Source organism: Carcharodon carcharias, chromosome 31, assembly GCF_017639515.1.
Source record: "Carcharodon carcharias isolate sCarCar2 chromosome 31, sCarCar2.pri, whole genome shotgun sequence".
Taxonomy (NCBI): Eukaryota; Metazoa; Chordata; class Chondrichthyes; order Lamniformes; family Lamnidae; genus Carcharodon; species Carcharodon carcharias.
In genome coordinates this window covers 1,130,518-1,143,082 of record NC_054497.1, presented here as the reverse complement: position 1 = coordinate 1,143,082, position 12,565 = coordinate 1,130,518, and the positions used below count along the sequence as shown (strand labels likewise).

At 48.3% G+C, this 12,565-nt stretch overlaps 1 protein-coding gene across 1 annotated transcript in view; it reads right to left on the bottom strand.

Annotated features, from left to right (window-relative positions):
- Positions 1 to 3,923, bottom strand: part of LOC121271485 (beta-1,3-N-acetylglucosaminyltransferase lunatic fringe-like) — a 55,472-nt gene extending 51,549 nt beyond the window's left edge. Inside the window, exon 1 of the mRNA XM_041177466.1 lies at positions 3,089 to 3,923. Coding sequence (XP_041033400.1) covers positions 3,089 to 3,511 — 423 coding nt within the window. The 5' untranslated portion in view covers positions 3,512 to 3,923. The remainder of the gene's footprint in view (positions 1 to 3,088) is intronic.
- Between the last annotated feature and the right edge of the window lie 8,642 nt (positions 3,924 to 12,565).

Here is a 12,565-nt window from a genome sequence, read left to right as displayed (position 1 = left end):
CTCTACTTGTACTCCGCCCCCACTGCCTTAAACTAGCTTATATTTCACCTCTATTCTATTTTTACTTAGTTCTGTTAAAGGGTCATTCAGATTCAAAACGTTAACTGTGTTCCTCTCTGCAGATGCAGTCAGACCTGCTGAGTTTTTCCAGCTATTTTTGTTTTTGTTTTGGATTTCCAGCAAATGCAGTTTTTTGCTTTTTTCACTTAATTACCCATGCTGGTTTTGAAATAGAAAATGTAATTAATAGATAATAATGTGTCTATCATCCAGAAAACCTCTTCTGTGTTGTGCACACTTCCTGTGAACATCATACTTGATTCCTGTCACACTTTCATTGTTACACTTTAACATATCTTCTTGGCAATGCCACATGAGGTCTTCCAGTGGAATATTGACAAGGCCCTTTGCTGTTTTAAAAACCACATTGTCTACTGGGCTGATAAGTGGCAAGCAAAATGTGCGCGATAACAAGATATGTGATACATGATATCAAGAAACGGCTGAAAATACTGGATACTGCAAAGGCTATGAGTCCTGACAAAATTCTGGCAATAGCACTGAAGACTTGTGCTCCAGAACTTGCCGCACCCCTAGCCAAGCTGTTCCAGTACAGCTACAACACTGGCACCTACCTGGCAATGTGGAAAATTGCCCAGGTATGTCCTGTACACAAAAAGCAGGACAAATCCAACCTGGCCAATTACCGACCCATCAGTCTACTCTCAATCATCAGTAAAAGTGATGGAAGGGGTCATCAACAGTGCTATCAAGAGACACTTGCTTGGCAATAACTTGCTCACAGATGCCCAGTTTGGGTTCTGCTAGGGTCACTCAGCTCCTGGCCGCATTGCAGTCTTGGTCCAAACTGGACAAAAGAGCTGAAATCCAGAGGTGAGGTGAGAGTGACTGTTCTTGACACCAAGGCAGCATTTGACCGACTGCAGCATCAAGGAGCCCTAGCAAAACTGGAGCCAATGGGAATCAGGGGGAAAACTCTCCACTGGTTGGAGTCATGCCTAGCACAAAGGAAGATGGTTCTGGTTGTTGGAGGTCAATCATCTCAGTCCCAGGACATCACTGCAGGAGTTCCTTAGGGTAGTGTCCTAGGCCCAACCATCTTCAGCTGCTTCATCAATGACCTTCTTTCCATCATAAGGTCAGGAGTAGGGATGTTCACTGATGATTGCACAATGTTCAGCACCATTCGCAGAAACTGAAGCAGTCCATGTCCAAATGCGGCAAGACCTGGACAATATCCAGGTTTGGGCTGACCAAGTGGCAAGTAACATTTGCACCATACGAGTATCAGGCAATGACCAACTCCATCACAAGATAATCCAACCATTGCCCCTTGACGTTCAATGGCATTACTATCACTGAATCCCCCACTATCAACCTCCCTTGGGGTTACCACTGACCAGAAACTGAACTGGATTAGCCATATAAATACTGTGGCTATAACAGCAGGTCAGAGGCTGGGAATTCTGCAGAGAGTAGCTCACCTCCTGATTCCCCAAAGCCTGCCCACCATCTACAAGGCGCAAGTCAGGAGCCTGATGGAATACTCTCCACTTGCCTGGATGAGTGCAGCTCCAACAACGCTCGAGAAGCTTGACATCATCCAGGACAAAGCAACTCGCTTGATTGACACCCCATCCACAAACATTCACTCCCTCCACCAAAGTTGAAGAGTGCCAGCAGTGTGTGCCATTTAAAAAATGAATTGCATAAACTCACCAAGGCTCCTTAGATAGCACCTTCCAAACTCACAACCTCTACCTAAAAGCAGATGCATAGGAACACCACCACTTGTAAGTTGCCCTCCAAACCACTCACCCAACCTAACTTGGAACTGTAATCACTGTTCCTTCACTGTCACTGGGCCAAAATCTGGGAACTCCCTCCCTAACAGCACTGTGGGTGTACCTACACCACAGGGACTGCAGCGGTTCAAGAAGACAGCTCACCACCACCTTCTCAAGTGCAACTAGGGATGGGCAATAAATATTTGCCTAGCCAGCAATGCCCACACTCCATAAAAGAGTTTTTAAAAATTGAGGTTGGTCTTTAATAATATTTATTCTGTAATTTTCATAAAATTAGTCCTTTGAGACTCCACCTACTGCTTAACACAGTAGGGTCCTCCAAAGGAGATGGGCACATACCTTGCCCTCTGACCTTTGCTCTTGGTTAGCAGTTAGCTGACCCCACTTTAATCCTTTCACTCACTGTTATTGGAAAACATCTCCATTCCTGCTGTGTCCACCCCACTACCACCGCAGACCTGACCAAACCAAGGGAAGATTGAATTCCCTTGATTACAGAAGATTAAGCGTTGACCTAAATGAAGTGTTCAGCGTGATTCAAGCCTGAATTCGACAGACCTGTGATCGACAAGGAAGTCGAGGCTTATGGGGGTCAAGGCCAGAATTAGATCAGGCATGATCTTATTGACTGGGCAAGCAGGCTTGCTGGGCCGAATGGCCTATTCCTGTCCTAATTTATATGTTCTTAAGCAATTTAATCGAAGCGTTTAAGATGATTAAAGGGTTGGGCAGGTAGAGAGAAACTATTGTCTCTGGGGAGGGGGGATGGTAGTCCAATATAAGGGGGGAAGTCCAATATAATTATGGGCAGGTAAGGTCAAGGCACTCATTTTTACACAGAGAGTCCTGTTAATCGGGGAATCTTTTGAAAAAAGCTGCAGATCCATTAAAAGTTTCCAAAGCTGAGACTGAGAGATTTTTGGCCAGGCCAGATGCTTACAGAACCAAGGTGTGTCGACAAGAGTTAAGATACAGATCCGCGGAACAGGCTCAAGGGGCTGAATGACCTCCTCCTCCAGTTTCCTAAATGCCAAAAGCCTAAGGGCGCTGGGAGTAGGAGGTTCCCCTAGACTTGGGGACACAGCAGCATTCATCGCGTTTGCAAAGCAGGAGGAGGTGAAAGGCAGTCAGAACAGTGTACAATGAACGCCCCGGGGAGACTGTAATCTCATTGCCACCCACACCAGTTGTCCAGTGGATCCTGGCTCAAGATGCATTGCACATTAGAAAACATAACACACTCAATCAAGACCGCCCACCTGCTCCCAAGCTCTTGAAATCCAAGTTTTCAGAAGCAATTCCAGTCTGGCTTTGTGGAATTTGTGGGTCGTTTTGATAGCGATGAAGATGTCCCTCAACTCCACCTGATGTTCCAGGCGAGTGGCACCTCCGCCCGGCAGCTGGGAGCCGGCGGGCCTCCCGTCTTGCTCCTCCAGCTCAGGCTCCGACGCCAGGGCTCCGATGTAACCCGAGATGGCCCGCAGTGGGTCAGCCAGCCCCCGGCCATCCAGCGGCTCCTCTCTCAAGTCGTGGCCGCCCCACGGGGGGGCGGGGAGTCGGCCAACTTTCATCTTGACCCCGCTCCAGTCCCCACGCCTCTGGCGATCCACCAAAGCGACCAGCAGGAAAGTCACCGTAGCCCCAGATATCGCCAGGAAGATCTTCTTCACACAGAGGCGCATTTTCGTTTTAAATTCTTAAAATCCCAATTTTAAAAGGTCCAGGCACTGGAATGAAGTCCAATTTAAATGACATTGACACATTATCTAACCAGTAAATTTAAAGGGGAGATTTTATTGGCAAACACACGTTTGGCATTCGGATTTTTTTTGTTCTTCTTTAAAAAAATAAAATCTCCCTCTCCCACAAATATAATTATTCCAGAAAACAACTCCAAGTCCTGCCTATGTTTCAATAAAATTATAATTTCCCCCTCTCAATTTTCACTCAATTTTAAGCCAAAGTCGGGCAATTAAAAAGTAAAACGGTTGTAAATGATCTGCAGCGTCTTTGCCCGGGGGATGTAACTGAGCTTTTCTATCCCCGGTCTATCACCTGTCGCCTCCAGCGTGTCTGAAGTTGTCACAAACTTCAGAGCACTTCTCCTGTGTCAATTTCGTGAAATAAGGGGAGAAGGGGCGGGGCTACAATGAGTGACAGTCGGGCTGCACCAATCACAGGGAGGGGGCGGGGAGAGCTGCAGGGTTGGGTGGGGGGTGGAGGCGGAGCTGTGGCCCTGCCGCAACTGGATTGGAGGCATTTTTTTTGAGTATATTTTAACCCTTTCAGGACTCCTGGCTCTGGCTAAGCCTTGAGAGCTCAGCTACCCTTGGCCCCTGATTTTAGCCCCTTGGCCCCTGATTTTAGCCCCTTGGCCGCTGATTTTAAGTCCCCTTCAAAGCGGATGGGAAGAGGCAAAAGACAAAAAAAAATAATAATGCTGGAAGAACTCAGCAGGTCTGACAGCAGCTCTGGAGAGAAAGACAGAGTTAACGTTTCCAGTCCATATGGCTCTTTCAGAGCTAAGGGGATGTAGAAATGTGGTGAATTATATAATGTTTAAGGGGGGGAGATCCTGTCATTATCACATTCTGCTTTCCACTCTTAATGTCACCATTAACACCTCCTCTAGCCAGCACCACCACCACCATTAACAACCCTTCGACCTTTTGTTTATGACATCTTTCCCCGTCTCTCCTTTGCCTCCACCTATCGCTGGCCTTCTATCCAGCTTCCCCTGTTCCGCCTCCCCACCCCCCCAAACACTATATATTTCTACTTCCCTTTAGCTCTGAAAAAGCCATATGGACTCGAAACGTTAACTCTGTCTTTCCCTCCACAGATGCAGTCAGACCTGCTGAGTTTGTCCAGCATTTTCTGTTTTTATTATAGGAAGAGACAGACATTTCATTAGCCAGAATTTGCTCGTAAAAGGGGGGCTTGCCATTCTGGGAGCCCAAAAAGCATTTGCCAACACTGATTAAATATATTCCTGGAGGTTTCATCCAATGATTTGCCCCCACGCTCCAGCCATTAGTCGGCCAACACATCCATCCTTGTGACATACGGCCTTCCTACACCAATTGGAAAGCAAAAAGACTCATTACCCAATTGGTTGATGCTCGACTGTCAAATAAACAGTCTTTCCCCCCCATTTTCAATATTCTTATATCAGATGGAGAAATGTTCAAAGAAAATAACAAAATAAATCCAATCTTTTTTAATGTCCCAATGATTTTTCTCCAAGGTTGCACACAGCAGTGTTCTGGAGATTGATCTTCAATTCCTGGAGACTTCTGGAGGGTTGGCAACCCTAAATTCAGATAATCGCGACACAGAAGTTGGCCATTCGGCCCATCCGGTCCATGCTGGCTCTTTGTTGAGCGATCCAGTCAGCCCCATTCTCCATTGCTATATCCCTCTAGCCCTGCAGGTTTATTTTGCTCAGGTGCTCGTCCAATTTCCTTCTGAAATCATCGATCACCTCCAGTTCCACCACCCTGGTGGGCAGTGAGTTCCGGGATGTAGCAACACGCGGCGGGGGAGTGAAACCCTTCTAGAATTGCAGCAAGTTGCTGGTTAGGATGTTTACCCTCCACCTCCCTGTGAGTTTCAAAAAATTGCTGCATTTGCACATTCATTGTCAATTAAACTTGATGCAGAAAGTTAGGGCTAGTACTTACAAGGGTAAGGACCCTATACTGACGAGCCTTCCCTTCATGCCAACCAACCTCTGCAGCTCAGAGAGGGAACAATTGTTCTTTGAAGTTTTCAAAACATTTCCATTTTCTAATTTTCAATTAACTTTCTTACTTTTCTCTCTCTCTCCCTTAATCCAGTCTTTCCCTCCCTCTCTTCCTGTGCCTGTTTAGACTCTAATTTCCTTCTTCACCTTTTCTGTTTCTTTCCTAATCCTTGGTCCTCACAGTTGGTCCCATCGTTTATCAAAGTCCCAAATGCCCCCATTGCTCCATTGCCCCTGCTGCCCCATTGGTCCTTCTCCCCCCATTGCTCCTGAAGCCCCCATTGCCCCTTCTGCCCCATTGCCCTTGTGGTTACACAATCCCTTATGGGTGATTGGTACCTTTATATCGGTATAACAACATGATAATGAGATGCCCTGTTCCAACATGGTCATGGGAATGGTAATGTGATGGTAATGTTACTGGAGAAGTAATCCAGAGGCCTGGACTAATCCACCATCTACAAGGCACCAGTCAGGAGTTTGATGGAATACTCTCCACTTGCCTGGATGAGTGCAGCTTCCACAACACTCAAGAATCTTGACACCATCCAGGACAAAGCAGCCCACTTGATTGGAACCCCTTCCACAAACATTCACTCCCTCCACCACCGACACACAGTAGCAGCAGTCCTGCTACAAGATGCACTGCAGGAATTCACCAAGACTCCTTAGGCAGCATCTTCCAAACCCACGACCACTACCATCTAGAAGGACAAGGTCAGCAGACACATGGGAACACCACCACCTGCAATTTCCCCTCCGAGTCACTCACCATCCTGACTTGGAAATATATCGCCGTTCCTTCACTGTCATTGGGTCAAAATCCTGGAACTCCCTCCCTAACAGCACTGTGGGTGTACCTACACCACATGGGACTGCAGCAGTTCAAGAAGGCAGCTCACTACCACCTTCTCAAGGGGCAATTAGGGATGGGCAATAAATGCTGGCCTTGTCAGCGAGACCCACATCCCACGAAGGAATTTTTTAAAAAATGAGTTGAAATCCCATCATGGAACTGATGAGTTGAAGTGTGATTGATACATTTGGAATTTTAAAAGCTACTGTAAGTAATGGTGACCATGGGCGGAATTTAATACCCCTCTGCTGGATTTGGTGACAGGGGACATTTAATTAGAGGAGGTAGTGGGGCAGCAGCAGCAATGGGGGCAACAGGGGCAGCAAGGGCAATGGGGTAGCAGGGGTGGGGCCACAGACCTTTTCCCGCCATTGCCCAAATTAAGCCCATGGTGGGCAGGCCCATGGTCGGCCTTCACACCCTGCCATCAACTGACCCACCAACTCACCTAGCAGGGCACTCAGTGTTGGGAGTTCAAAAGGCAAAGCCTGGCGTGTTTGCTTGCTGTTTCCCTAGGCAATGTGCGGGGGTGCAGGGGTGCGGGGGTGTGGGGTAGGGGGGGAGGTGGAAGGGGGGGTGTGTATGGGGAAGGGGTTGTCCGGTATTCAGCACCTGATCAGGGGAACCGGCATTGGTAAAGGAGGGTGCGGGTGCACAGTGCTGAAAGTCACCCTCCCACCATTGCCAGTTAATCCATTTGTGTCATGTTGGTTGAGGGATAAATGTTTAGTCAGGACAGCAGGGAGAACTAACTCCCCAGCTCTTCTTCAAAATAGTGCTCTGTGAGCTTTTATATCAACCAAGACAGGGCCTGGTTTAAAATCTATAAATGACAGTGTCTCCCTCCACCAGGGTAGAAGTCCTTCTCTACATCAGGATTTGACCCCTTAACCATCTAGCTCAGAGGCAGGAGAGTCACCACTAGGCCACAGCTGAGCATCACAGAGCTGCTGGTCCTTCCTCAAAGCAGAACAGAGAGCCTCTTCCAGCGTGCTAGACAACATTCATACCTCAATAATGCTTGTGGGATCTTGCTCTGTGCAAATTCGGCCTCTATAAGTCTATTTTGCTCCTCAAATACTCAGTTCCATCCTCAGGAGTTGACTGCCAAGTCAGGAAAACAATTCATAATGAGGAACGCAAGGCCGAGACAGTTTGAATTGTACAGCAGACCGGGGCAATAACTGATTTAATGCTGAGGGAGAATGAACTAAACTCAGAATGAGACGGTACTAAGCAGACTGGGGCAAACTCCTTACTCTCCAATCTCGTCAAGTACAAAGGAACAGGCCTGCCCGCATTAATAAGGAGCATTGTAGAGGATTCCTGGAAAACCCTTAGAACCCCCAAAACAGGGGATCAAATCATCAAGAATCCCTCTTAAATGAAAAATCTTATTATCAGGAATTTCCCCTAAAGAGGGAACCTGTGGTTTCAACCACAACTAGTATTTAAATAGCACTTTTAACACAGCATGCCAGGGCACTCCTGTGAAGTGTTATTGCAGAAAAATAAATTCACACCAATTTACCCCGCGATCAAAGTTACTAAAATTCAGATTATCTGTTCATGATCATCTTGTTGGTGGGACTTTACCATACGCAAATTGGGCACTACTGTTCCTGCACTACAACAGTGACTATACTTCAACAAAATATTCCATCCTAAAGCATTTTGGACATGCTGAGGTTGTGAAAGGTGCTACACACATGCAGTCCTTTCTTCTTTCTTGGAGTAAAGCAGCAACCTTGGTGTCAACTCTAAGCGTCTAGTCAGGAATGGGGGCACATTGCTTGGCTGAGAGAATTAAAAAGCTTAGGTTTTATTAACTGGAGCAGACGGGATAAAGGATGATCTGATTTGAGTTTTCTAAACTATGAATGGGTTTGTGAGGTAAACTATGAAGGATGACATTCGATGGTTGGTGAATGAGTAACAAGGAGTATTAACAATGGATTAACACTGGGAACAATTGTCCCGTATGTAGTGCTACTGTTAAGAGATGCATTTCAATTAAACAGCTACAATAAGCCTTAAGTTCTGCAAACTATTGTGACTTTGGGTCCTCCTTGTCTAATGGATGCAGCATCTTCCCTGGCAGCTTCACAAAAATATCACTCCAAAAGACAATGTTGCATGGGTGACAACGGGACTATTTCACTGACATTCCCAGAAAGCTATTGGAGCATCTTCTGAATTCACTGAGACATCCAATGTTTCTTGCAGGCAAACCAAAGTCTATATTATGATTAGACCTGACACCACATTGGCCCCAAGGCTGGGTAGGTAAGTGCATCACTTGCTGTGGTGTTTAGGCATACAGGCCAAAGAAGGTCCCCACCTTGAACGTAATGTGTGTTTAATTAGCTGTGATAGTCTCTCGGGAAATCAGGTTGACTTCTACGTGAAGCAACACACAGAAAACTAAGCAAGGAATCATTACTGATTGCCAATGTCGGATACCATGGGCTGAATTTCCCAGAAACGGGCAGGGGGCCAAAATACCAGTGCCAGCTGTCATGCCAGTATCCTGACTCCATTTCCAGCACCAGCAAGTTTCACCTGGGTGGGTAGGGATTTCACCCGATCCATTTAGAAGGCCAATTGTTATGGTTGAGGAGTTCATTAAAGGGCATCATGTCACATACACGGGAGCGGTCAGGCTGCTCGTGCTGTCCGTGACTGACCGGCTGAATGGAAGTTGACACAAACAGTGGGGAGTTCGTTATAACCACCCCGGGCAACCAGCGGAGTTCCATGAAAGGGTGAACGCCTCAAAGGGGGCCCAGCCACTGGGAAACGGGTGACATTGGCTGAGCAGAGGTGGGAGGGAGAGTGGGGAGTCAGTGCTCGGGCAGTACAAGGGCATGTCACCCTGCCTGCACAGAGAGGGGATAAGAGGGCGGGACCGAGCCTCCAAGCACAAGTGGGGATATCCACCCCCCCCTCCCCCAACACCGAGCACAAAAAGGGCAGCCAGCTCTCCGGCTCTGCGTTGGTCATTCTAATTTCCACACAATGGCCAGAATTCTATGGATCTTGAGCAAGCACACGCCCCCAACACAAACTCATGTGAAATCACGCGAGTAGACGTCGAGCACGCGCCCCGGTGTCACAGTGCCCTCGCGCGATATTATGGATGGGTGGGCACAGGCGGGAGAAGGGAGGGTGCCCGTTGATGGTTAAACAGACAATTAAGCCCTATAAGAAGGCAATTGACCTGAATTTTAAGTTGCCCGCGCAACGCAGGCAGGTGGTCACACGGGTAACACGGGCAGGTGGTCACACGGTAACACGGGCAGGTGGTCACACGGGTAACATGGGAAGGGGGTCACACGGGTAACACGAGCAGGCGGTCATTCCTCATCCAAGGGCGGAATGAAAGGAAACCAGATCACTGTCTGTGTGAGTTGTTCAGGTGAGAGTTTGCTGCTGCTTTAGTGCGAGATTTCGAACCTTTCCCTGTGGTTTCTGCTGAACTCTTTGCTTTGGGAACTTTTTTTTTTGAGGACTCTTTGGTTTCTCCAACTGTCTTGGAGGATCTCTGCCCAGTGCCCCCTTCAGTACCCAAGACAGAGCAGATGGGGATTGTTCACTCCGCTGTTGGACCTCCTCTGAAGAGGAAGAGAGGGGCAGAAGGGAGAGGAGGCCAGGTGTCCACAGACAGCGTCCCCTGTAGGAGGAGAGACGCAAGCACAGGGGGGTGCAGGGCTAGCAGGAAGTGTAAGGTGGAAGGGTCCGCAGAAGATGACACTATCCTGAAGCCAGACTCTATGGGTAACACTGCAACTACCTCAACATGTCTGAGGTCCAGTAGCAGAGGAGACTCTGCCTCTCTAGGGACACCGTAACATCTATATGTCAGATGGTTGGGCCGGAGATCACCTCAAACTGTGGGTGACCACCCTATGCCAGTGGCTCTGAAGGTCACAGTGACCCTCAGCTTCTTTGTATCCAGCTCTTTCCAGGGGTCAGAGGGGGTATATGTGGAGTATCCCAGTCAGCTGTCCACAGTTGCACCAAGCTGGTAACTGATATTTTCTTCAGAGGGATCAGGACCTTCATTCATTTCTGGACGGGCGAAGACAGCCAGGCTGAGAGGGAGCTAGAGGAGTTGCAGCAATTACTGGGTTCCCCCACATCCAGGGTGCACCGACAACCCATTTGGCCAGTAAGCTGCTAGCGAGTGAGGCGGCTGCCTTTGTGAGTGGAAAGGGTTTCCACTCCGTCAATGTTTACAATCACCAAGGCACACATTCTGCAAGTCTGTGCAAGGTAACCTGGCAGCGCCCATGATGCCCCCATCCTGTGACACTCCCAGGCGCCAAGGCCGTACGTGGCTCCAACTGGGTTGGATGGTCGGCTGCTGAGTCACAAGAGCTATCCCTGGAGAAGGTGGCACATGATGCCACTCTGGCACCTGAGAACAGGTGTGGAAGAGAAGTACAATAGGAGTCATACTTCCACACGTTGGGGTGGGTGAGAGGACCATTGGGTTGTTAAAGATGAGGTTACTCTGCCTGGGTCAATCCGAGGGTGCCCTGCAATATCCTCCAGAGCACGTGTCGATTATAGTCGTTGTACGCTGCACTCTGCACAATCTGGTACTGGCAAGGGCCGGCCCACTGGAGGGTGAAGACAGCGAGGCTGCTCCACAGGCCGCAGGGGGCGACTCTAGTGATGGATCTGATGAGGAGCCCAGGGAGGCACAGGGTGAGGTGGTGGAGGCAGGAATGAGGAACCTTCAGGGAGGCAGGGACACCAGGGAGGCCTTGATGCTATACGCCTTCAGCCAGGCTGCTAAGGAGCAGCTTCAGTCTCATGGCAAGGGCACTACCTTGTTACCAAACACTTCTGAGGTGGCTACCCTATGAACACAGTGTCGAATCACAACCTCCGTAATAAAGTTTGCTGCCCTGCAATCTACCATAGGCCCTGCTGTGCCCAGCAACTAAGAAAACATGAAGGATGCTCAGGCCATTAAAACAAAATCTTTTCTACAGTAACACAAAGTGAACATAACATAATATTGTGGTAAACGCCACACAAAACACATACATAACAATAATGAAATGAAAGAATATCACCCATGAAAAGCCCCTTTGCGCTTGCGGTGCCTCAAGGTTACACTTGCAGGTGCTGTGTCTATGTTCCCGCCACCCTCTCGCTGACAGCGGCATTGGGGGCAGCCGGCTGACTCTGCTGTCTTGTTGGTCCTGGTGACCTTGGTGGTCGCCCTCTAGCTGGTACAGCCTTAGCGCGCTCCAACGGGGAGGGCGTGCCCAGCGCCATGGCTGGGCACACCTCAGTCATAGTGGCTTCATCAGATGCCACAGTCACTGGCAGAGGGCCACAAGAACTGTTGCCTTCACCCAGCATACCCTGAGAGGAGCCCACAGAGACGACAGGCAGCTGGTCGGCCAGCATAAGGTTTGGACCATCCTGAATTGGAAATATATCGCTGTTCCTTCACCGTCGTCTCTGTGGGCTCCTCTCAGGGCGCTCTGGGTGAAGGCAACAGTTCCTGTGGCCCTCTGCCTTCCCCTGGTCACATCAGAACAAATCTTTCAGTGTTCTTAAATTCTTGGCAACCTCCTCCTCGATCAGAGGGCCAGTTGCCATCAGCATCCTACCTGGTATCTAATGCGGAATAGCCATTTCCTTGTTGCTCACAGCAGCGGTCATCTCTCGTTCTCTCTCTCTCTCTCTATCCCAGACTGCCCCCTCTTTCTGCTCCTGTTCAAAGCCTCGGACAGAAAATCAGCAATAACACGAACATCTGTGTCTGCCTTTGTTTTCAGGTGTTAAATTTGGCATGTATATTTCATGTATATTTCATATTTGGCATGTATATTTCAATGGTATTCAACCTGGGCCCCCACACAGGTTTGTTGCCGGGCCAAACTCAATAGCAGATCACATGACCTCTATCAAATTGTAAAAATCTTAACAACTAACTTACTACATGTTGTACAAGTAATATTTTCCCTTGTTGCCACATTTCACCATTAAACAAATTGTCTTGGCAGCATTATAAAGGTTAACCCATCACATCAGGATTTGGAGTTTGGTTCATATGAGTTCTTGGAATTCCAAAGTTTCTTCCAAAAGAGAGTTTATTTTAATATTGGTGGA